The sequence below is a fragment of the Perca fluviatilis genome, chromosome 14 (genome assembly GCF_010015445.1).
Source record: "Perca fluviatilis chromosome 14, GENO_Pfluv_1.0, whole genome shotgun sequence".
NCBI lineage: Eukaryota > Metazoa > Chordata > Actinopteri > Perciformes > Percidae > Perca > Perca fluviatilis.
In genome coordinates this window covers 16,310,554-16,337,067 of record NC_053125.1, presented here as the reverse complement: position 1 = coordinate 16,337,067, position 26,514 = coordinate 16,310,554, and the positions used below count along the sequence as shown (strand labels likewise).

Sequence of the window (26,514 nt, the reverse complement as noted above, 5' to 3'; positions counted from 1 at the left end):
TTTTTTATAGTTACTTATAGCAGCAAAAAGAGCACAAGGACCATAAACTTTACCACCATATATAGCTCTAGCTTCCCTCTCCCACTCCCACTCCCACTCCCATCTGCCCACCCACCTGCACACAGGACTTTAGACCCATCAGAGTGCAACATGACTGAGAACAGTGCTGAGCTTAGCTGATTTCATTATTTGTCTATAATATGTGACAAAGTGGTGAAAACGCCAATCCCACTTTCAGAGTCAAAAGTAACTTCTTCGTATTGACTGTTTTGTCCGACCAACAGTGAGTCCACAATTCAAAAATATTTAGTTTACAATTAACAATTGCCTAACAAACGCAGAAAATAATCACTCAACAGCAAATATTTGAATTTTTTGCTTAAAATAATCCATTAAATGATTGTTCAATTATCAAAATACTTGCAAATTAGTTTTCTTTCAAATGAAATGTAATTGTTGCAGCTCATAGCTTTTCTTTAATGTAACAAATGGGAACCTGATGAGGTTTAAGGTCAAGGGGTAGTAGGACTAGTTTATCTGTGTTTTAAGCCCTCAATACACTAGGATTAGGCAATGGTTATGATTAAGGTTAGGGTTAAGGTTAGGTGCCTTGAAGTCAACGGTCGCAGCGCTGCCTGGAAGGAGACGTTGGGGGCTTAAAACACCATAGAGCGAGTTTAGACAGTGACCTGTGGTCAGCTAAAGGCGAAGGATCTCCTGGCTCCTGCAGTCGGCGCACCACGTGAGGAATTCCAGCACAACACACAAGAGGCCTTTTGTTTTCCTGTTCGCATCAGTGTGTGTGTGTGTGTGTGTGTGTGTGTGTGTGTGTGTGTGTGTCTTTCTGCAATGTGCCCAACCCTTTCTCTGTCATACAGTACGTCGACACAAAAGAGTAGGAGAAAAGAAAAACATTGCTCTCACTCATTCAGTTGATCCAGTCTTCTACTTGCAATGATCATGTTTCCTCTTTTCTTTCGGGCCTTTTGTCTCTTTCACTGACATTTTATAAGCAGCTTGCTTTACAGTGGGCAGGTTTAAAAATCAGCCATGACACACCAGAAGACTCCCATTATTTGCTGTAAGAGTCTTATGGAAGAGTATTATGTTGATCAGAAGTGAGGAAAAGCTCAGGAAGCAGTCAATAGGAAGAGAGAGAGGGGGACACACATAGAGTCAGAGAGAGAGGGAGAGAGAGGGACACCCACAGACAGAAATGGTAGGTCACAGTTTGAACAGAATCTCAAATCATATCAGAATCAAATGAGAGGTTGGTGCCATTTTGAAATGTACCACAGCACAGTGCGTATGCTGTAGGCGTGTATCTGCATACCTAACCATGGGCCTCCTGATGCATACAGGCATTTGTACTCTCCCATTGTCCCAGTTCCCTGACGCATCAGACTGAACACACTGATTAAGACCAACTGTCCTCTCACTGACCATCCTGTGGCCGTGTGCTGGCCTGGCACGCGCACATGCTTCTCCAAATGACTCGCGAGTAATCACGGATCAATTAGAGGATTGTATTAAAAAAGCATCGGGGAAAAAAGACTGGAGACTGGCAAATGGGTTGAATCCAATCAACCCATTTGAGGGTCCTTGAGGAGGATTTAGATTTGAGTCATAAAAATCTCTTAGCAACCACAGCTGCTACCATGGTGAAAGCCATCAGAGGGACAGCCAGAAAATAAAGAGACATCTGAGTAGAGCTGGGCAATATATATCGATATGTACTTTTCTGAACTTACCAGACTGTTGTAACTGTAACTATTATTTGCCTGAACCACTTAGTCATTATATCTACATTATTGATGATTATTTATTTATCTAAAATCTCATTGTGTAAATATGTTGTGAAAGCACCAATAGTCAACCCTACAATATTGTTGCGGTATCGATATCGAGGTATTTGGTCAAAAATATCATGATATCTGATTTTCTCCATATCGCCTAGCCCTACTTCTGAGACACATGCACATCGCAGGTGTGGATTTATATAGTAATCATGTGGATTCATACAGTAAATTCTGATATTTATAAGAAACTTTTGGGCTTTGGTAAGCTTTCATTAGATACTTTGTGACACTGTTCTGTTAGACTATAAATAGGGCTGGGTACTGAGCCTCATATACGGATCTAAAACCAGAAGTTAAAATCAAATCTAAGGCTGCAACTAACTTATATTTTTGTTATCGATTAATCAGTCCACTACTTTATTTTAAATTTCTTGAAGTCGATCAAATTTCAGAAAATACTAAATATAAATCCCCATCCCCCAAGGTGTCATCTACACTTATTCAATAAAAAAAAATATATAAAATCAAACCGAAGAAAGGCGGCAAATATTCACATTTGAGAAGCAGGAACCAAATATTTTAGCATTTTGACTTGATAATTTTTCTCAAACGATCAATCGATTATCAAAATTGTCTGTTCTATCAACTAATCGATTTGAAAAACAACTAATCAACTGATAGTTTCGGTGGGAATCAAATGTTTTGTCTGATCTTAAAACACATTCTTTGATCAGATTACCCAATTTAAGATAATTTTTTGGGCTTTTCCTGCCTTTTTTTAATGGATAGGACAGCTAGGTGAGAAAGGGGAGAGAGCGAGGGGGAAGACATGCAGGAAATCATCACAGGTCGGACTCGAACCCTGGACCTCAGCGTCGAGGCATAAACCTCTATGTTTATGTGCGCCTGCTCTACCCACTGTTCCAACCCGGCCACAGATTACCCAATTTAAATCATAACTTTTTTTTTTTATTTTATAGTGGTGTTGATGTTAGCTCCACTAAAAATAAACTGGAGAAGAAAAGCAACCGTGTTGATTTCGACATTTGGAGAATATGAGAGGTGAATATAGGCGAGAGAAAATATTTCTCAGCAACATACTGTGTTACACACAAGGTTGCAACATCCAATGAATCTCCGGATTTTGATTTTAGATAGAGGAGCTGAAGTATTTCTGTCGACACGGTCAAATCCTTCAATTGAAACATCGTGAGGAGCTGAGCGCAGGCTGAATAGGTCCGCATTACTGTTGTGCTGCTTTCATTTCCTGCAGTTTTCTGTCTTCCTAAAGGTTATTGACGTCTCTGCTGCAAAAGCTTCTTTCACAGAATGATGTAAAATCAATCTCCGCAAAAACACACAAAAGTAGATTTGTGATTGAATTGTTCGCCTTTATCCTCTCTTTGCTGTTCTTTCCCTTCCTGTGCCTCTTCTCTGTTGAACATAATATATGACTTTTTTTCAACATACCGTACTATACTATGACTTTCTTCGACATACTATACTATGAATTTTTCGACATACTTTAATATGACTTTTTTTCCCGACATACTATACTATGACTTTATTTTGTAATACTATACCATGACTTTTCTTTGACATTCAGATGCTAATGTGGAACTATTTTAGCTATTAGTAAAGGAAAAGTCCATTTGAACACTGCTTGTGTGGGCTGTAATATTTAAATCTTGCACTTTGCATTGCTCCTGCTCTTGCTACCACCCAGATTTGAACATGGAAATCACCCATTACCAACAGTGTCAGAGGATAATGCCAATGAGCACACCACAATGCAAAAAGGGCAAAAAAAAAAAAAAGGATGTCAATGTTCCTGAGATCAGCAAAAGACCTCGGGACACCAGACAGCACATGACGTATGTTTCCTACCCTAAATAATATTTACGGTTTCAATTTAGGTTTCAGATTAGAGCTGCACGATATGAGGAAAATATGCGACATGCGATGACGTTGTTGAATATCGCAATAACGATATAACTTGCGATAAATGAACAGATATTAAAGTGTATTAAGTTCTGCATTGCTGCCGCTTTCAGTATTCTGCTAAAATACAACAAATTGCTTGTTGAATTCAAAACAAATGCTCTTTTCCAGCACAAATTGAACACTGAATTGAATATAAAAGGCACCCCTGAAAAAAGAATGACAGTTACATTAAGTTCAGTTTTCTAATGATTTTTTCTTTTACCCAACACAAAAAAACTCAGTTTTTCGTGATATGTCGCAGCCTTTTTCACAATGTGTTTATTGCGCCAGTTGATATCGCGATGACAATAAAAAAAATTTAAAAAAATACGATATATTGTGCAGGCCTATTTCAGATCATTCCCAACTTTGTGAGTCACTTCTTGGCAAATGTTGCATTAAATAATAATAGTCTGAGCAAAATTAGGAAATCAGAAATGGCTGAACTGTTGATGATGGAACAGGCAGCCTCTGCTTTACAGCAACTATGCAGGAATGATGGATTAGATGGACAATGGACACTCATTAAAGATTATATCAATAAGAGTCATTTAGCTTAAGTTCTTTGTTTGTTTTGACTGACCAAGCTAAGGTGATGCAATGTCATCCTAAGTATACGTGTATGTATGTATGTATGTATGTATGTATGTATGTATAAGCACAAGCAAATGTGTGTATGTATGTACATGTGTATGTATGTGCATGCATATATGTGTGTGTATATACAGGATATACAGTGCCTTGCGAAAGTATTCGGCCCCCTTGAACTTTTCGACCTTTTGCCACATTTCAGGCCTCAAACATAAAGATATAAAACTGTAATTTTTTGTGAAGAATCAACAACAAGTGGGACACAATCATGAAGTGGAACGAAATTCATTGGATATTTCAAACCTTTTAAACAAATAAAAAACTGAAATATTGGGCGTGCAAAATTATTCAGCCCCCTTAAGTTAATACTTTGTAGCGCCACCTTTTGCTGCGATTACAGCTGTAAGTCACTTGGGGTATGTCTCTATCAGTTTTGCACATCGATAGACTGACATTTTTTCCCATTCCTCCTTGCAAAACAGCTCGAGCTCAGTGAGGTTGGATGGAGAGCGTTTGTGAACAGCAGTTTTCAGTTCTTTCCACAGATTCTCGATTGGATTCAGGTCTGGACTTTGACTTGGCCATTCTAACACCTGGATATGTTTATTTGTGAACCATTCCATTGTAGATTTTGCTTTATGTTTTGGATCATTGTCTTGTTGGAAGACAAATCTCCGTCCCAGTCTCAGGTCTTTTGCAGACTCCATCAGGTTTTCTTCCAGAATGGTCCTGTATTTGGCTCCATCCATCTTCCCATCAATTTTAACCATCTTCCCTGTCCCTGCTGAAGAAAAGCAGGCCCAAACCATGATGCTGCCACCACCATGTTTGACAGTGGGGATGGTGCGTTCAGGGTGATGAGCTGTGTTGCTTTTACGCCAAACATAACGTTTTGCATTGTTGCCAAAAAGTTCGATTTTGGTTTCATCTGACCACAGCACCTTCTTCCACATGTTTGGTGTGTCTCCCAGGTGGCTTTTGGCAAACTTTAAACGACACTTTTTATGGATATCTTTAAGAAATGGCTTTCTTCTTGCCACTCTTCCATAAAGGCCAGATTTGTGCAGTTGTTGTCCTATGGACAGAGTCTCCCACCTCAGCTCTAGATCTCTGCAGTTCATCCAGAGTGATCATGGGCCTCTTGACTGCATCTCTGATCAGTCTTCTCATTGTATGAGCTGAAAGTTTAGAGGGACGGCCGGGTCTTCGTAGATTTGTAGTGGTCTGATACTCCTTCCATTTCAATATTATCGCTTGCACAGTGCTCCTTGGGATGTTTAAAGCTTGGGAAATCTTTTTGTATCCAAATCCGGCTTTAAACTTCTCCACACCAGTATCTCGGACCTGCCTGGTGTGTTCCTTGTTCTTCATGATGCTCTCTGCGCTTTAAACGGACCTCTGAGACTATCACAGAGCAGGTGCATTTATACGGAGACTTGATTACACACAGCTGGATTCTATTTATCATCATTAGTCATTTAGGTCAACATTGGATCATTCAGAGATCCTCACTGAACTTCTGAGAGAGTTTGCTGCACGGGAAGCGAAAGAGGCGGCTGAATAATTTGCCGCCCACTTTTTCAGTTTTTTATTTGTTAAAAAAGTTTGAAATAGCCAATGAATTTCGTTCCACTTCATAATTGGGACCCACTTGTTGTTGATTCTTCACAAAAAATTACAGTTTTATATCTTTATGTTTGAGGCCTGAAATGTGGCAAAAGGTCGAAACGTTCAAGGGGGCCGAATACTTTCGCAAGGCACTGTATGTACCATTTTTTTCTGTTAACTCTGACGTACTGTCCTTGTGTGTTTGTGTGTGTTGTATTAGTATTTGTTTTGTTTTCTTTGTAATTAAAATATCAAAACAAAAGAAGAAAAAAAGAAATGGCTGCAAGACTTTTGCCCTTTTTTTTTATCCGTGACCTCTCAGCTAACAGCCAGTCAGTAATCTGATCCTCAACCAGATGCAACTGCATTTATGACTCTCCATTTACTAATCTCGGGAAGGAGAGCGAGTGGAAATGGAAACCGTTTTGACGTCTGCTCATTGACCACCGTGTTGCTAGTCGATAACCTCTCCTTCTTTCTATTTCTACATTCAACTTTTCTGACCATCATTCGCTGAGAATTCACCCCAGGAGGTAAATCTTTTCTTTTCTTGTCATACTAGCCCCAAGACGTAGAGTATAAGTCAATTAAAAGTTACTGAATAGCTGTAAATATACAGTACTTAATAGCTGTCGATCCAAACTGCTGAGAAAGTGACAAAGTAAAAGGTTTTTCATTTCACCACAACAACACATTAGAAGGAGTTTGTGGCCTCCAGCTTAGAACTGAATATGAATGTGTTAAAATGATCTGCCCATCTGTGGCTTACCCATTTCCTCATATTCCAGGAAATCATGTGCAGCTAAGAAAGCAAATCTAAGACCCTCTGACCTAAACTAACCACATATCATTTTAGATTACACGAGTCAGTCGTGTCTTTCCAACCCTCGGTGCTTTATCCATTTAGTCACTAAGTGAGCTCGTTCACGAGTGCAGATGAAATCTCTTTCAATCACTGTCTCACGTACAGATACAACTCTGACACTGAGAGATGACAAGGTCTCACACAGCACATTATGCCAAATATTCCCCCTGTGCTCGCCGGTAATGGCACAACAAAACAGATACATTTAGCAAAATAAACTTTCCCATGAATGTCTGCATTTATACAGCCCAGCTCAGCCTTAGCAAGCGTGCACTTGTTGTGTGAAAAGTTGCTAAACTGCATTTTCATGATCAATGAGCAGAACATTTTAATTTGTCGTGAGGAAAGAGACAATTACTGCATCAATTTTTGGAGGCAAACAATCCAGAAATAGGGCTGTGGTGTCTAAATTACAGGCTGCAGGCTGCAATTGACATCATTTTTAAATGATTGATTAATCAGCCAATTATTTTCTCAACAAATCGATTGAACGTTTGGTCTACAAAATAGTGAAAAACTATTCCCAAAGCCCAAGGTGACATTTTTAAGTTTATAAACAAAAGAAAAGAGGCAACTCATCACAAGTTCTGCTTGTAAAATGACTTAAATTGATTAAAATTGATTATCAGCATTGAAATAATAATGCCGTCTTACAATGAATGTTAAGAAATGTCAAGTTAACAGTCTACCTGCCGACAAGTCCCAGGAGGCCTGTGGTTCCCAACCTTTTTCGGTTTGTGACCCCTAAAAATAAAGCAATATAATATACTGTGCTGTGCTTGTAACCTCGCAGAACAGGTCTTAGTCTTGTGTGTGGACAATTTTTCCTTCAGATCTTGTTTTGTTTGATTGATTTTCACAGACCCAAGGAGGTGAACGCATCCTGATTTGTTTTGTTTTGTGCAAGATAAAATAAAATGTCCTAATTTTTTTTTAATCACTTTAAACCCCTCACATTTATTTATTTACACATACACACACATTGCATGAGTGTATTATTAATACCAAAATAACATACTGGTTGACTAGGTCTAATTGAATAAGCATGATGATTCAGCCTTGGCTTTTTGCACAGACTCCAGTAGACTCGCCGTGGAAAATTGGAACAGGCCCAGAATTTGAAAGGTTATGAAGAAAACCAAAGCAGTAACATGGACCTAAAAACGAATGCTGGCTTGAGTATGTCTTGATGCAGAGACACGTACAGTACTCTTTTCTGACATAATTAGTCCTCCTAGCAGTATTTCAAGATATCCACAGACTCTTACTAAAGTCTCCAACAACTGTGTACTGTAAAACATCTCATCGCTTGTGAGGCTTTTATCCTGACAAGACAATAAAAGACTCATTACTAACCAGGCCAACAGCCTGTTCAAATATACACTTCTGAATTGACAACGATCACGTGTGCTGTTTACATTTTTTGTCCTAGCCCAGTATTATTAAACCGAGGCAGTTCCTGTCATGTATGTACTTCAGAGTATGTTATTAAAGCAGATACCATATCTCTACAGTTACTAAATACATGGCGTTACTCAAATATTACAGTTCCACCTTAAAATGTTATATTCTGTGGTTTTGGCTGCTGCAGTGAAAATCACTGAACTTCACTGATATGTTTATATAAGCCTTATATAACAATGAGCCTTATGGATACTGCAGCTAGGAACAAGTTCATTTGGTTTGAGTGGCAATTAAGTTAATTTATGTGGTCCTCTGGATGATGTCATGAGCTTTTCAAATTCGATTTTACATGTTTAGTACACAGAAATAACAGGTTTTTAGGAAGGAAACGTACAGTGTAAGCTCTGGTGCCTGGTGAAATAAAGTCTGCAACAAACATCTCTTAGGTCTTTGGACAATTCATTACACAGAAATCTTGAAAAAGATGTAAATAACTTATATAAAGCCATAAGTGCTGTATAACCTCGAGATAACAGTTGATGTAGGGCTTAATTCCCTTAATATTACTGAATCATAGATACCTTGGGAAACATTTCATAATAAGAAGCTACACAAACATACTCTAGCTAAAGTTTAAGTCATTAAACATCTTTATAATGTGTCTGTTGTTTCTATGTTTACAGTGGCATTTTATGGTAGCTTGCCCTAAATGCTCCATATGTTTTCTTCCTTCTTTCTATAACGTTACATGGGCTGCATGATATCTTGAAGTTTGGACTGTAACGCAGTAACCTGTGTGTAATGTGTAGCTATGTAATGTCTAATGTGTAGTAACGTTAGTTAGTTTTTCAACAAACAAAAAAGATTGCCATCAACAACCTGGCCAACATGATTTAATAAACTCAACTATTTTAAAATGAGAGCAAACTTTTCTAAAGGAGATGAGAAAATATAAACGACTCCGACTGTGCAGCACTGCTAACGTTACAACTTTCCACAGAAGGGAAAAAGCTTGGGAACTTACAAGTATTGGCGGTTGAATCAGCCATTGACGGACAGTTGTTACCGGGAGGCCTGCTGGTGATGTTTTGGAGAGGCGGCCGTTGAACTTAACCGCGGTTTAACGGTCAAACTCATAGATATAAACATACGTATGGGTGAAACTCATAGGGAGGGACTGCTCGACTGCTCCTTACAAACAATAACGTATTTCCTGATTTCCAAAGGGATACGCCCTCATTTAAAGTGGTACTCCCTCCAACAAAGAGCAGTACACAAGAAAGAGAGAGTTCATGTTTTGCTACTTCCGTCTTCGTTAGCTGTTCATAAAAAAGAGGTTTCAGTGGTTTCAGTACTGTACTTAAGTAGGCTACATGTACATGTCCATTGTATTCAACTTTATACTTCTTCTCCACTAGAATTCAGAAGGAGATGTTGTACTTTTTACTTCCCTACATGTATTTAATACCTTTAGTTACTTTGCAGATTCATATTAGGCTAACACTACAAAATCTCATTAATGGATGATCAAGATAAAACTTTATACTTTTGAACTTTAAATATATTTGTAGGCTTATACTTTCATACTTTTTCTCAACTTAATGAATGTAAGTCTTTTACTTGTAACACATAATTTCTACACTGTGGTATTACATTTTACTCTTGGTACTCCTTTACCACCAGATTTCAGTAAAGGATTATGTGAAAAAGCCCCAGTTTGTGACTTTTGTGCATTGATCCAGTCACAAAGCCACCAATTTCCTCCAATAGATGCAAGTGAAGTTTTAAACCAGACACTTTTGACATCACTAAAGTGACCTCTGTTGCCAGAAAAACAACACAATTTCAGGTTTGCAGCAAAGTAGAGTGTTGACCCTTTTTCTTTACCCACACAAAGATTCCGACCAGAAAGTACATTCATGCTTATGATAGCTAGACAAAACCAAATCTGGATCTCCCACAATCCTGAGTTATGGGGGTGCAGTCCTTTTTTGGCACGGGTATATGAGACCTGAAAAGTGACTGCCCCCCCCCCAACTCAGGACAGCAAAGTCTGACAGTCACCCAATTTGCTATACTTGCATGGTATGAGGTCTACTAAAAGTCCTGAAAAGTTTGTCTTTGGCAGCCTTTGCAATCCTGAGTTATGGGGGTGCAGTCCTTTATTGGCAGGGGTATAGTACATTTTATATACAGAACGGACACAAAGCAACGCACGGGTCTGCTCAGAGCTCCGTGTGTTTGAGCCTGAACCATATAGACTGTTAACGTCACGTCACTCCCGTCATTTGCATGGCCCAAACTCCTTTATAAATAATTGGACCAATATGTTTGTCTAATGTTGACCAGTTTCTTGTATGAAACGCATCCTTCCTATTCACACAATCTTTTTTTTTCCATATACAATTTACAACCCGTTTGTCGCCTCAACCTGGCAACCTATAACCCACACTAAAAAAATAACTCATTGGATGAACTCAATTAAATTGTGGGCAGGATTTCCATCCAATAAATATATGTAGCCCCAACTCAAACTAAGTAGATCCATTTAACAGAATGTAAATCAGTTAGCCTAACTCATTTAGATCAAATAGATGCAACAGAATATAAATGACTGAGCCTAATGAATTTTTATCAAATTCAGCTGAAATGAAATAATTACATTAAATGAAATTGATTAACATTTGTCCAGCTCAAAACGTATATAATTATATATATCAATTAATTTAATTAATTTGATCCCCCATTAACATTCACATGAGACAAACCTGGTTGACGCTTTTTTTTATTGAAATAAATTAAGATTTGAACATCTTTTACTTAGAGCCCCTCCACTCAAAAATATGTTTTTGTGATGTAAAATAGAATGAACTTTATTGATCCGCACAAGGGACATTCACATATTACCACAGCTCACGAAACATAGCTGTGATAATGTGAACTTCCCCTGTGGGGTGCTGAAGTGCCATCTATTCTACTTCTCAAGTTTGAGACATAAAAGTCTGTTTTCACATTCATCTGCCGAAAGTGGGAATTTTCTCCAAGCTCAGTGAAAATCCAGTTTTAAAGGGGCAGGCCTACTGGCATGATTTGTGATGTCACAACTAATTTGGAATTCAAGTCTGATCCAGTATTCAATTAATATTAATGTGATGTAGAAACTTGAAGCTGTGAAGTGCACATACACTGAACATGGGTGTGCAGTACTGCATGCATGTAACACATGCACACAATAATGTGCATGTTACTGCACCACTGGACATCTTGAGTCCAGCAGGAAAACTTTATAAATGTGCAAATTCATAGATTCTGGAAATTCTAATGAGGTAGGAGTAAATTGCCCTTTTAAAAGGTTTTACATGTGAAAAGTATACTTTTTCTGCATAAAAAAAAAAAAAAAAAAATTAAAAACAAGGCAGAAATTATTGTTCCAAGCAGATTTGTATGCGTCTTAATACTAATGTCTGGAGGGCATCTTTAAACAAACAAAAATATCAACATATTAACTTTTTTACTAGATAAAACACAAGTATATGAACTTGAATTAACAGTATACTGGTACAAAATGAATGCCCAGCTATCCCAAATCTCAACAAAAAAAACACTATAGCTTACACATATCAAACTCAAGGCCCGCGGGCCAAATCCGGCCCCACGCAAGTTTTGGTCCAGCACTGCGTATCAATTTAGGTTCACAATCAATTTTGGCCAGCCTAGATGTGCGCCAAACCAAAAAGACGGGGAACTGTTTTCAAACTGTAATTACAGAACACTCAATGCAGAATTTTGCAATTTGCAGACTTTGACACACTCAGAAATTCACACAGAAGCAGAGTTTTTATATTTAGGCTGTGAAACTGGTTGCTGTAAAATTTTTATTGTTTTGCTGAATTTGCTAAGCTATGATTTTTAAGGAACTTTTTAGGGCTTAATGTCGACCAAACTGTAACTAAGAAAGCTATATAAGACATTCAATAATACAGTGAAAAATATTTTACTTTCGATTAAATAAAAGCATGTCAATAAACTATACATGTTGGCCCTTAATGCAATTCTCATTTTCCAGTGTGGCCCTTAGTGAAGTTGAGTTTGACACTCCTGCGTAACTGGATAGAATGCACTGCAAAAACTCTGTATTGGATAAGTGTATTGTAATTGCTTGCCTTGAACTACCATTACATAAAGGGAAAGAAAAAAATCTGCAATTGGCATCTACAACCAATAGGCTATGGCAAATACAAAATTCCCCACTACTGTTCATTTAAATTGGAAAGAGCCTTGGTGATTGTTGTGTTATCATAGCTGGTAACAGAAAAAAATATTGTGGACCAGTTAAAGCAAAAGAAAAAGAAAAAAGAAAAAGAAAAAAGAAAATCACAAAACATTCTGAGTGATTATAACCAGCAAGGAAGTCAGGGAAGAGTTCTGGCCACTCACAATCAAAGTAAAATACAATCCATCTCGAGAGTCATGAAATAAAAAAAAAAAGGATTTGGCACCGAGGAGGTAGAGTCAACAAATTATGATGTGTAAACACTTGTCCAAGCCCAAGTAATCTCAGTCTTAAACCCTCCATCAAGGTAGATTGTCACATGGTTTTGTTCTATGCAAACAACTTGATTTTCAGCTGTTGTATCTTTGCATTCAGCTTGTGCCCATCCAAATTCATTATGATCTTCTGGAAAAACTCAAAGGCGTATTTGAGGTTGTCTGGAAAACTCAGATCAAGGGCATGAATGAGCCCAAAAAGCATGACGAATCCCATGATGACACTGCCCAAGTTGCTCAGGACTTTGATGCCTTCAATCACAACTCCAACGTCCTCAGGCTCCTGATCCCCATCTCTTCGGATCACATAAATCCCCATGACTGTGGTTGCTAGGTCCCTTTCTGCATCCTCAGTCGCCAGTGCCTGAACACCACAAACAGAGAAAACACCGTAAGTGTTTAATAAAGATGGACAGAGAAATAAGGGGACAGACACAGTGATGCAGGGCTCCACAGGTGATGGACACACACACACACACACACACACACACACACACACACACACACACACACACACACACACACACACACACACACACACACACCCCCAGGAAGTGACAATTTAGAAATGAAACTTGAGAAGTGGACTTCATGCACAGTTTTCAACACACACACAAAAAAAACACTAATTGCTTGTATATCAAATTTCAAATTTCAGTGCATTTCCCATCGCCTACAATATTGTGGGTGGGAATGGTGCACCATAGGGCTTTGTCATTATAAATGAAGTGCGCCATGGGAGAAGTAAGAGGGAGTTACTGTTCAACACTACATGACAAACATATTGTGATGAATTTACCAGATATTCTTTGAAGAAGGTGTCTGGATCTTCATTGAGGTAGATGATGAGGCCTCTCAGGATACACTCCCTCCGGGTGTTGATGTTGTCACACTAAAGCAGGGGTGAAAAAAATGACACAATTTAGTCAAATGTGGTTGTTATGGTGGCACAGGGAAGGAGCAGGTTGTCTAAAGATCTGGAGGGTCATTTCAGTCTAAATAGGACGCCTAACCCCTAAATGCCCCCAACAAGCAAGTTTGTAGTTGTCTTGCATGTTTTACATAGCTATTGGTGTGAATGAAAAAACAGTATTTGGATAAAAGCACGTAGGCAAGTAGGCCATTTATAAAACTTATTTAAAAAGGTGCTCTAAGCGATGTTGGGTGACGTTATTCTTGTTGACGTTCACAGTATTTTCAAGCAAAACGAAGACTAGCTCGCTCCTCCCTCCTCCTCATCCCGTCCCCTTCAGCGAACTACCCCCCCCACCAAATCCTTCTTGTCGGTTATTGGCTGAACGCTGGAACACGGTTTGTTTATTTTTGTGGTCCAGGTTGGCCACTTTGTTTTTGTTGCCGTGTGTGGACCCTGGGCTGTCTACAGAGACTGTTTTTTTTCAGTGTGTTCAGGGGACAGGCAGCTAGCAGATAGTGAGGAGAAGTTTACTGTGTGTGACAAAAAATGTTGTACCCTAAAAAACACGTGACATCGCTTAGAGTACCTTTAAATAAGCAGCTATGGACAAGAAAACCTTACAATAACCTCCCCCAAACCAAAAAAAAGTTACGTTATATGCATTTCCACTAACCAAATCTGTGATAGACAGGACTTCCTTAATCCTGTGCCCCTTCACACCTCCTTTGCTCTTGAAGAGGAGAATAAAAAAGGAGAATAAAGAGAATTAGCACATATCACATTGAACAAATTACAATGATGCAAATCAGCTTGTACTAGCATTGAGCAAGTAATCTTTTACGTACCATCCCTAAGAGGTTGCCATAAGCTGCTTTACAACTTAAACTGCAAAAAGATGATACATATATTAGAGGTGTGAGCAATGGAGAAAATACTCAGGCGACATATCCAAATAAAAGTAATTATTAATTATAGTCAAACACATTTAGTGCACACGTACATACACCTTCAACCTACAATACGGCCCTATGATTTCTGTGATGTAGAAAACTCAGATGTAATTGGGAGAATATGATAATACAAATAGAATAAACCGTTAACACTAAATATTGTGGAAAATGCCAAAATGTAGCAGAAATTGTTAAATTAATACAATAATTTTAAATGTAAGCCTATAGGCTTACATTTAGTTGTTAGTCTGTCAGTATACTGACAGACTAACAATTTCACAGCTAAACTTTGCTTCTGTTCCAACCGCCTGCCCATCAGCACAGAGGCAAAGCGCAGAACAAGTAACGTTATAGCTCATCATTGCGCCTTTAAAAAGGTCAGCACCAACGAGGTCAAAGTTGAAATAATTTGAACTTTAAGCACAGCGCTTGGCGGCAGTTCTGGTTCTGAGTGGTGCAAAACACAAAGGGTAGCGCTTCCTCAAAAATATCTCCACAGCTCTCCCCATAGGAAACTTAAGACACACACACAGCGTAGAGCAGGTTTACTGTGTTCTCTTAATACATCTATGGGATGAACTGTAGGCGGCTTAACTGCATCTGCCGAGCCACATACCCCTGTGACAGTTGACGGTTGTCGCCGCCGCCATCACACACTCTCACACTCACGCGCACACACACACACACACACACTTTGTCTACAGGCCAGTTTTGCCCCGTCCAATATTGCGGCGACGAAGAGCAACAAATAAGTTAACCAAAGCAGTCAATGTGGCGTCTAACGCTATGTCAATAAATAGTAACGTTAAGTCTAAAATTAGCACTAGCTAGCCACCAAAAGTTAACGTTAGCCAGCCAACTCCCTTCAACTTTGAAGAGTGAAATTCGGCTCTGTTGCACACATTTCGCGCGCAGTCTCGCACATGCGCATAGGGCTGTCCTGTATGAGACTTTTTTTGGCGATCTAACGTAAATCAATCTCATAGGTGGAGCTATTAATATATTTTTTGTTAAACCACTTAAATATATATACATATGATCTTAAATAGATATATTTAAATAAAGCAAATTATATATTAAAGATGCAGTAGGTAAGTCTTATAAAACTAACTGTCATATTTGCTGAAACCAGTGATGCCACGTAACGCGTTACTTGTACTTGTTACTCCAATCTGACTACTTTTTTCAGTAACGAGTAATCTAACGCGTTACTATTTCCAAACTAGTAATCAGATTAAAGTTACTTATCCAAGTCACTGTGCATTACTATTTTTGTCATTTTGTCATCCCATTTTTGAATACATTTTTATTAATTTACAAGTTATCTGATACATTAGACAGCGTCTCTCAAAACATGACCTGCGCAAAAGACAAAAAAAAATGAATATCATTGTACCCAGCACTTCTGGAAATGCACTTCCAAATGCATCTCTGTCCCCAGCACATTTCAAACCAAACTGACGCCCATGCTGTCAATCACTGCTCAGGACGCAGTGGGCTGGAACGGGATATGAAATATCCAAGTAGGTAAGTAAACCAAGTGTACTTTTATTGAAATGTGTTGCCTCAAGTTAAACTGGCAAGGAATGAGATTTTCTCCTTGGGGAACTGCAATAACCCACTGCTTTAGGGACTTTTACAGTGCGGTTTACTCATAATATTTTTAATTTTATTTTTTCACAATATTATCTAACTGTTTTTGGAACATCAAAAACAACAAAAATCTGCTGTTGGTAGCACATTTATGAACTTGATGTACGTTTTAACATTCATTACCCTAAATATTGGATTTTCTTCTTTTTTAGACCATTTAGCATTAGTAAACACAAACAATCTGAATCGACAGAAGGTATACACCTGATTTACTGTTTTCTAAACTGTTTGTTTGACTTTGTGCATTGAGAGGCTCGGCACAGAATTTTGACGATTGTCATGTTTTTTGATGATATTTTTCTGTAAAGCAGCTGATTATGTGTTTGTCATATTTAATCACATGTGGTTTTATATATTTTAAACAGACAGAAAAAAAGTTGTTGATTATTATCAGACAATTTCATATCCGGACATTTATCCTCTTTGTCTGTAATTGTCTAGGCGGCCTACTTTACTAGCTTTTTCCTTAATAACTGGCACTTAAAAGAACGGACAACACTGAGTCGCTATCCTCAAACAGGCACATTTAAGATGTTCAGCAGAAATGTGATCGAAACCACTTGCTTTGCTGTAAAGCAACATCTTTTTTATAACTTGGTGCACCTCATGTGACATAATCACTACTGAATCCTTGCTTTCAATATTGTCGAAACTATTGTCGATAATGAGTCATAAATATATTAATGTTCTTCTTCTTGTTTATTCATATTTGTTTTATTCTTAATGGTTTTTATATTCAATTTGTTAGGCAATAGAGACTTTGTTGTCACAATTGTCTAAATACTTTTCTAAATGTCAGACTTCTAAAAGGATAGGGATTACTGTCTTTCCTGACTGTCTTTTCACAATTTTGTAAGAAGTCGACTTCAGTATACAGTTGAATAATCATCTGTATTTTCTCTTTGTTATCAGAGTCATTGTTCAGCAGGACACCACCGTCGCGGCTCCCCCTGAGATATAGATAGATAGATAGATAGATAGATAGATAGATAGATAGATAGATAGATAGATAGATAGATAGATAGATAGATAGATAGATAGATAGAGAGATATTTATATGTGACATATGACATATGTTCTTATTCATTTTTTTACACAAATTCTCAACTTGAATAAAAAAAAAGATTGTAGAAGTCTGTAAATAATTACAAAAACAATTTGGGATAAATTAATAGGAAATGTACAACAGCAACCACACATCCTGGACCATGCAGTAGAATAACCGTCTGTGTTTCCTCTTATCACCAGTGTCAGCACCACTGACGAGTGTGAGGGAGAAGCTAGTGAGGAAGCTTCAGCCATCCCTGATACTCTGGTCCCAGCTGCAGCTCAGGATCAAGTGAAGGTTCAAGATGTGGCAGAGAACCCAGGACTGCCCTCTACTGCCACAGATAACAGGTATGAGATTATTTTAATGTCTATTAAATCTCTTCATTATTTTTCCACTAATTCTCAATTTAAAAGGAAATGATAAAAATGTATTTGTCTGTAAATGATTACACAACATGTCTGCGTTTCCTCTTAAATAAAGGCATCTCATTGTCTTATATTTCGCCAAAAGGTATGTTCCACAGAGCCAAATGTTGCTACCAGACCACAGAAACGTGGATTTTACATGTTAAATGAATATTAGCTTTGCACATGTGGTTTTGTTTGCTGTATTCACCTTCTTTTTTTTTGTACAAACAACCAACAGAAACAGAAAGTCAAGTGTCCCACTGATAGTCTTGGAATGCCGGCCACCCCAAGAGGTCATGGTGGGAGACTAAAGGTCGAAGTCGAACCCACGACCGACGATCTGTGGACAAATGTAGACAGAAACCTCAAAAACACCAAAGGAAAGCTCCCCAAAGAGGTGCTTGTTTCCCTAGGGTAAGCACCTGCAAAGAGACTCATATACATACACTGAATGCTCATATATTGTTTTTAGACTTGTATATAAAGTTATTCCAGGTTTAATAATATAAAAAAAAGCTCCAGTCTGACTTTTGCCCTCTGTGATGTGTTTAAAGATTCCCCAACCTGGCACAGACGTGCTACATGAACTCTACACTGCAGGGCCTCCTGACGATTAGAGGTTTCATTCAGGGCATCTACAACCAGGAGAGCGTGTGGAGTTCTCTCCCCAAGTCGGAGCTCCTCGGGTACAACACCTCACACACACACAGACGCTCTTACTCTTTGGTTTGTCCTCTAACTTTGCAGGTCAGCATACTAACAAAAACTAAAAAATATATATATTTTTTCCCCTCTTTGTTTATGCTCTTTCCAGAGGGTTTGTAAAAGTTGGCTTCTCCAGTTTCACTACCAGCATGGCAGTGAAAAAGCAGGCACTGGCTGCCTTCACAAGGACTCCGAGTTTGAGGACGACAGACAGAAAGTTAGTACGCTTTTTATTTACACACACAGCACAGTACCACACTGATCTTTAGATAAATACTTTTACACTTTTTGTAAAAAATGTCCACCTTCTAAAAACTCTTGTTCCTGTACGTTTCTGTGCAGGACGCCCATGAGTTCCTCAGCTGTGTGCTAGATCAGCTGAAGTGTGTCTCCGTCGACCTGCAGGAAGAAGCATTTAACAGGGGATTCAGTTACACCTGCCCTGTTAATGCTAACATCACCTTCCAGATGTTGAGCAATCAAGACCTGCAATGTGTATGAATACACAGCCGCAGACCGTTTTATACATGGGGTGTAGAGATTCCCAATGTTGACAATGTGATTGATTTTTTTCCCCATGTACGGTTGTGGTAGAAAACTTCTCAATCAGGATGTGTGATATCTATGGCTGTATTTTAATTTGAATATTCCCTTTATTCTGCAGATGTGGCATGCAATCTACAAGGGAGGAGAACTTCATTAATTTGTCACTGGACCTGGTGCCTGGAGGCACAGTGCGGCAGTGTCTGCAGGGCTACTTCAAAGTAATGCCGCATCTGCTCATTTCCTCAGAGTTTAGTGTGATTTCAACTCCCTCAAACACTCATCCTCACGCTCCACAGAATGTGAATTTGTGTGAATACTGTATGCTTGTCAGCGGGATTTTGATATCATCCATGAAAAGATGAAAACTGAAACCCGCTTCTTACCCATTCCCCGCTAGGAGAACCAGCTGGAGTATCGGTGCGAGTGTGGTTACGACGTCGTCGCAGCAGGGGTCATTTTTGACGCTGCCAAAGTCAGTAAAATCATCCATCGCCATAGTTCAATCAGGTGTCAGGCTGGGCAGTTTCGCCTCCGTCTGTCCTCCTCTGTCAATCTGTGATCTGACCTGCTTTCCTGTCAACAGCGCACTGATAATCCAGCTGAAGAGGTTTAATTACATCAAATGCCTAAAACTGGAGAAGGTCAACAGCCCCATCATTGTATCAAGGCAGCTGGTGCTGAACGTTGAGTCCAGCACCAGTGAGTCCAGCGCCAGTGAACAGGTAGAGATGATGTTCAGTAAAGAAAGGGCAACTTTTACTGTCTAACAGCTTTATTTGCTGTACAAGTAAAGATGACTTACTATAATTAGATATTATATTTGTTTTTTCTGCATATAAACTGACTTAGAACAAAGTCTGTCAAATAGAGTTACTGTAGTGTAGTCAAATGAAATGTGTCTGCGTGTGTAACTTATTGTTGGTAACTGTTCTTTTCTAGACACCGTCTTGCTACTCCCTAATGAGCATTGTCAGCCATTTGGGTTCCTCAGCTTACGCTGGTAAGTGTGTTGTCGCGTTTGGCAGACACAAATTTCAACATTAAAGAATCGACGGCTTCTTCAGATGTACCATTAACAAATGTGTCCTCTCCTCTCAGGCCATTACATCTGTGATGGAGCCCACAGGGACGAGAAACCGCAGGACATGTCTGACAACACAACGTACAATGAAGAGGACGTTAGTGAAGCAACCGGCACGCATGTCTGTCACCGGCGGCAGAGAACAGCATACCTGCTGTTCTACGTGAAACATGTAAGAGAACACCTCTGTCTATATAGTGAACAAAAAACAAAAAATGTAAGACGCAGATAGACACACATACACACATATGCTCTATCCCATAGAGGAGGAAAGATGTTTGTTTAAATGAGCAATATAGCAATTCTAAAAAACAATAACACTGCTAATGTGTGTGTTTTGCCATTTTAGCAATAGAAGAGAAGGAGAGGAGGGGAGGAGGGGACAAGAGAAAAAGAAGAGGAGAGTAGAGGACAGGAGAAGAAGAGAGGACAGGAGAAGAGGACAGGAGAGAGAGGAGAGGAGAAGAAGAGGAGAGGACAGGAGAAGAGGAGAGGACAGGAGAAGAAGAGGAGAGGACAGGAGAAGAGGAGAGGACAGGAGGAGAGGACAGGAGAAGGAGAGGACAGGAGAGAAGAGCACACCACCCGTGGACCAGCCGGCGAATCCAGAAGTGCTCGGCCTACAACATCAGCTCGGGGTCCTGCGTTTACAGATGACGTAACACTTGAAAGAAGCCTGCCTAAATTAGTTCAATCGAACCCTTTATCCACACACTCTTGCCACAGCATGTCGTGACAGCATGTTGTGGCATGTGAGTGTGTGGATAAAGCATTTCACAAAGCCATCGCTGTAAAAGTACCATCTGGCGTACAGTCAGTTGTATTGTCTTAATAGTGATACGTCATCTGTAAAAATGCAGGACCCCGAGCCGATCTGACAGACCGAGCACATCTGGTACCTACACCAGATGACCCGAACCAGCAGTTTTAATAATAATAATAATAATAAATTGAATTTATATAGCGCTTTTCATGGACTCAAAGTCGCTTTACAGGGCAGGGTAGATTATAAAAACATAACAAAACAAAACGAGCAAACAAAACAAGTAGAACAAAACAAGATACAGATGAAAAAGGGAGGGGGGCAGGTGGACTATGGGTAGGCTGAGGTGAAGAGATGGGTCTTGAGGCGGGACTGGAAGATGGTGAGGGACTCAGAGGTGCGGATCTCTTGGGGAGGGAGTTCCAGAGCCTGGGAGCTGCTCTGGAGAAGGCTCTGTCCCCAAAACAGCGCAGGTTGGACTTTTGGATGGAGAGGAGACCGGCTGAGGTGGATCTGAGGGACCGTGAGGGTTGGTAAGGGGAGAGGAGGTCAGTGAGGTATGAGGGGGCCAGATGGTGGAGGGCTTTATAGGTGAGGACCAGGATTTTGTAGGTGATCCGGTGGGAAATGGGAAGCCAGTGGAGTTGTTTTAGGGACTGGAGTGATGTGGTGCCAGGATTTGGAGCAGGTAATGAGGCGGGCGGCTGAGTTCTGGACCAGTTGGAGTCGGTTGATGTTGGTAGAGCTGATGCCGAGGAGAAGTGAATTGCAGTAGTCCAGTCGGGAGGAGATGAAGGCGTGAATGAGTCTTTCAGCAGCGGGGGTGTGAGAGAGGGTCTGATTTTGGCGATGTGCGAAGGTGAAAGAAGGAGGTTTTAATGACTTGACGGATGTGAGGCGCCAGGGAGAGGGTGGAATCAAAGATAACGCCAAGGTTGCGGGCCTGGGGGAGGTGGGGAGACAATGGTGCCGGGCGGTGATGAGTGGGGTTATTGGTTTTGCTGAGTGTGGATTTGGCGCCGATCAGAAGGAATTCTGTTTTGTCGCTGTTGAGTTTGAGGAAGTTGTGTTGCATCCAGGTTTTAATAGCTGACAGACAGGAGTTGATGTGGGAGAGGGGAGGATTGTGGGGGGATTTGGTGCTGAGGTAGATCTGGGTGTCGCCAGCATAGCAGTGGAAGTCCAGGTTGAAGTGGCGGAGTATCTGACCAAGAGGGAGGATGTAGATGATGAAGAGGAGGGGGCCAAGCACGGAGCCTTGGGGAAACACCTTGAGTGACTGTGGCTGTGGCAGAGGTGTGGTTGTGGAGAGAGATGAAATGGGATCTGTTGGAAAGGTAGGGGTGGAGCCAGCTGAGTGCAGTACCGGCCGATACCGAGGTGTTTTGAGTCTGGTGAGCAGGATGTTATGGCTCACAGTATCGAAGGGCCGCACCCAGGTCGAGGAGGATGAGGATGTTGAGGGAACCGGGTGTCAGCAAAAGGTGAGGAGGTCGTTGAGGACTTTGAGGAGAGCGGTTTCTGTGCTGTGTAGGGGGCGAAAACCAGATTGGAGAGGTTCGAATAGGTTATTGGCTGCGCGAAGATGGGTTTGTAGTTGTGAGGCGACTATGCGTTCCAGGGTTTTAGACAGAAAGGGGAGGTTGGATATTGGGCGTAGTTGTTGAGAGAGGAGGGATCCAGACCAGGTTTTTAAGGATTGGGGTGACAGCGGCAGTTTTGAAAGCAGAGGGGACAGTTCCAAGGGACAGTGAGGAGTTGAAGATAGAGGTAGTGAGTAGGCATAGGACCGGGAGGCAGGACTTCAGAAGTGGAGTAGGGAGGGGTCAAGGGAGCAGGTAGTGGGTTTGGAAGAGCTGATGAGTTTGGAGATTTCAGGAGGAGTGACTGGGCTAAACTGGGAGAGGAGGAAGTGTGGAGGAGGGGTCGGGGAGGTCTGGAGGGATGGAGAGGAGGAGGGTCCAAGGTAGGTGCTGGAGTAGATCCTGGAAGGTCAGATACAGGGGATAGGGATTTGTTAAATGAGATTGATTTTGTCAGTAAAAAGTGGAGGAATGAGTTGCAGAGATCCAGAGTAGAGGTAAGGAGGCTGTTGGTCCGAGGCTTGATGAGGTTGTTCAATGTGGAGAAGAGGGTTCTGGGGTTTTGGCAGGGGTCGGTGGAGGATGGTGGAGAGGTAGGCAGATTTGGCAGCAATGAGGGCATCTTTGTAGGCGATGAGATGGGATTTATAGGCTTCATGATGGACTGTGAGGGATGATTTCTTTGTCAGGCGCCTTCTGGGTGGCCAGTTTGTTTCATTTTCCCCGGAGTGTAGGTGTACCAGGGTGAAGAGGTGTTAAAAGTGACGAAGTTTTTGTTTTGAGGGGGGCCAGGGTGTTGAGGGAGGTAGACAAGGTGGAGTTGAGGTGGTCTGTGAGGTCATTGGTTGAGGTTAGGGTTGAGTCCAGGTGGAGAGTGGTGGAGAGCAGGGGAGAGATGGTGGGGATTGATAGATTTGAGGTTGCTAGGAAGGTGGTGATGTCTCTGAGGCGAGGGCTGGGAGAGGGGATGAAGTGGACGGTATGAACGCAGTTTGTGATCAGAGAGGGAAAGAGGCATGGATGGAGGTCGAGCACTAGTTGGTTGGTGGAGCAGACCCCGGGCGAATGTGAGGTGTACTTTCGTGGGTGGAATGGAAGGAATGTGTGGTAGGTTGGAGAGAAGTTATCCAGTAAAATTTTGAATTCTGATGAGAGCTTGCATGTGGGGGAGTCAATGTGGATGTTTAAGTCACCGAGTAGCAGCAGACGTGGAGAGAGAGATGAGGCTAGTGTGAGGAGTTCAGTAAAATCAGAGAGGAAGGAGGGATTTGGTTTAGGTGGCCGGTAAATGAGGATGACTGTCATGGAGGAAAGAGTTTTGAAGGCGAGATATTCAAACGATGATACTGAGTTTTGCACCCAACTGATCAAGGCAGATGGCCACCCCCCCTAGAGCCAGGATCTGTTCGAGGTTTCTTCCTGTTAAAAGGAAGTTTTTCCTCGCCGCCGTCGCACCGATGTGCTTGCTCATTCGGGAATTGTTGGGTCCCTGTAAATTGTGTGCGTTGCGTTAGTTTGGTCTAGTCCGCGTCCCGTAGGGGGTCCTCAGAGTTACTGTAGCTATGTCATCGCCAATTTATTATTTGCTATTTTTTTATTTTATATATATATATATATATATATATATGTATATTATATTTTTAAATTACAAACATTGACGATTCACTTGAATTGAATTGATTGTCATATTAAGTAAAGTTTTGTTGTGTAATTTAATGTTAGAATGTAATATATGTAATGTAATTTCATTTTATTTTTATTTCATTTTATTCTATTTTATTTTTTATAAAATAGAATAAATTTTATAAAAAAATGTAATTATATTTTTATTAAAAAAAAGTTAATTGTGTCATTTTTCAGTATAAAGTGCAGTAGATGTTGGTTGGCAATGAAAAACTTAAAGGGGTTGTTGAAAGAGGGAAAAGCCTCACAGCAACCTGCTACCTACTCTTCTACTACTATAAACCTGGTCTTATAAACTGGCCTTTTACCTTAACTGGAACCTACCATCTGCTTTGGTAACAATAGGGCGAGCTACACGTTCAAAGTAAACAGAATAACACAATTTCTCTGTTAATGCAAACAATTTATCTTTGGGCACACACACACACACACACACACACACACACACACACACACACACACACACACACACACACACACACACACACACACACACACACACACCCATGATGCTTTGACAGAAAGTCATTTTTCCTGTCACTCTCTGCTTAGAGGAGTTAATGATGCACACCTATTAGCACTATTTATAATTAGCAGATAATTTGACTACGGTAAGGATGAGTACTTTAACAGATGATAATCCTGTGAAACAAATAAAACTACAAATGAATCAAGCTTGGGAACAACTGGACACCATTAGCAACAACTAATTTAATTGAAGTCATTGAATTACAGTTTCAGTTGGGATTTCCATCCTGTGGCATCAATTGTATGCAATGCTGCCCTCTATCAGACACATTTTGTCTAATTTTGACATGAAATGTTTGTATTTGTGTGCAGAATGTTTATAACTAGCATATTAATACTAAAAAAAAAAGTGGTTCCATGTCCTTTGACCTCTATTCATTTCATCTTTTGTTCAAAGCATTTCTCACGCACATTTACACATGGTTAATTTAAAAAAAAAAAAAATTCCAGAGACATGACGTACATTAAATATTGTATGTTGCTTGAAGCATGTAGTATTAGGTACATTTAAAGTGGTAAGCATGACGATGAGGTGCAGTAAACTGGTCTGGCTGTAGACACAAGCACCTGCCAGTAGCTGGTGCCAAACACCAGACTATTGGTCAGATGGCTCTGTACAGCTCAACCAACGAAATGCTTTAAATCCAGAATCTCCTCTTCAGAGTCATTCAATTCCATGTTAACATACAGACATTCATCAATGAAGGTTTAATATTCTGTTTAAGATATTGACATTAAACTCTTGCCAGACCTACAGGTAAGTAATTCTATGCAGCTGCACAAAAACAGTGGTTACTCTCACTGCAGCCAAGTGCAAGTTAGTAAACATCAAATGAGAGAAAGATCAAGTAAACCAGTAACTGCTAAAGAATTGTCAAGAATTTTAAAATGGTGCTTCCAAGTGGTGGCACAGTGAAGAACCAGGTATTGATATAATATATAATTGTGCATACATGATGTATGTTTCTTATTTTAAACATTTTACTCCACTTGTATTTGTATTTAGGATACATTTTAAACACATACTGAATTCAGTAGGATGTAACTGAGTACATTATTTACTGTAATGTATAATTAACTAATAACTGATGATGACTCACACAGTGGCTGGCTTGTGCCCTACAACTGCCTGCACTGTTGACTGTTTACAGCCCTCACCAACCACACCGTCGGCCGCGTGCCTTCGGAGAGGCCAAGCAGTACAAACGACGTCACCATCTCAGAACACGTTGAAATGTGCATGCAGACTTTGCCGCAGCCGTAAATACGAGGCCAACGCGCAGCAGAAATAGCCTCGTGCTGTTTTCTGCATGGTAAAGGGATACAGTCGACAAGATAGGGCAGATTTATTGACTTCTTGGCAATATTCATATAGTTAAATTAATGTAGACTATGAGTGGTTTCAAATAGCCTGCTACTGGCTTGCCTATTTTATGCTTGGGAATAAAATTGTTTAGAGTTTATACACCTGTGATTTGAAAATATCAACAAAACTTGCTGCTGCATAATTTTTAGGGAATGACAAGATAAATATCACTTCTCAACTCAAAATGATCTCTTAAAGAGTATCGGTTACAGTTTCAGTGGTGTCAGTGAAACTGTAACGTTAGCCACACTTTGAACAAATTGCTGATGATAACAAAATAATGATGCTATTACCCGTATTACGGTCAAGCAAATAGGCCACATCAAGTGTGGGCACTGGCTATACGGCTACGCCCTCTCATGTATGTTTGGAAAACAGCTTAGGACCAGTCACTCTGAAACGTGACTACTGAGCCCCGTGCAGATAGCCCCGCCCTTCTCAGCCAATCGAAACGCGCTGGGTCGGGTTTAGGCGGGGACATTGA

At 40.2% G+C, this 26,514-nt stretch overlaps 2 protein-coding genes across 2 annotated transcripts in view; one reads left to right on the top strand and one right to left on the bottom strand.

Moving 5' to 3' along the window:
- rell1 (RELT like 1) overlaps positions 1 to 9,457 on the bottom strand; it is a 34,366-nt gene extending 24,909 nt beyond the window's left edge. The window contains exon 1 of the mRNA XM_039823144.1: positions 9,275 to 9,457. Coding sequence (XP_039679078.1) covers positions 9,275 to 9,299 — 25 coding nt within the window. The 5' untranslated portion in view covers positions 9,300 to 9,457. The remainder of the gene's footprint in view (positions 1 to 9,274) is intronic.
- An 8,118-nt stretch (positions 9,458 to 17,575) lies between these two features.
- On the top strand, positions 17,576 to 20,476 carry LOC120573527 (ubiquitin carboxyl-terminal hydrolase 37-like). Its single transcript, XM_039823312.1, has 11 exons — positions 17,576 to 17,715; positions 18,014 to 18,189; positions 18,330 to 18,461; positions 18,590 to 18,697; positions 18,823 to 18,975; positions 19,145 to 19,244; positions 19,424 to 19,498; positions 19,610 to 19,748; positions 19,966 to 20,026; positions 20,125 to 20,279; positions 20,457 to 20,476. Exons 5-11 carry the CDS (start codon positions 18,972 to 18,974, stop codon positions 20,460 to 20,462), a joined length of 540 nt encoding a protein of 179 aa, XP_039679246.1. The 5' UTR covers positions 17,576 to 17,715; positions 18,014 to 18,189; positions 18,330 to 18,461; positions 18,590 to 18,697; positions 18,823 to 18,971; the 3' UTR covers positions 20,463 to 20,476.
- Positions 20,477 to 26,514: the final 6,038 nt, after the last annotated feature.

What these genes read in the sequence shown, in the direction of transcription:
- LOC120573527 (XM_039823312.1), top strand. An exon ending in GTCTGCAGGGCTACTTCAAA is followed by an intron (nt 19,245 to 19,423) that starts GTAATGCCGCAT and finishes ATTCCCCGCTAG; the next exon opens with GAGAACCAGCTGGAGTATCG. An exon ending in GGGTTCCTCAGCTTACGCTG is followed by an intron (nt 20,027 to 20,124) that starts GTAAGTGTGTTG and finishes CTCTCCTCTCAG; the next exon opens with GCCATTACATCTGTGATGGA.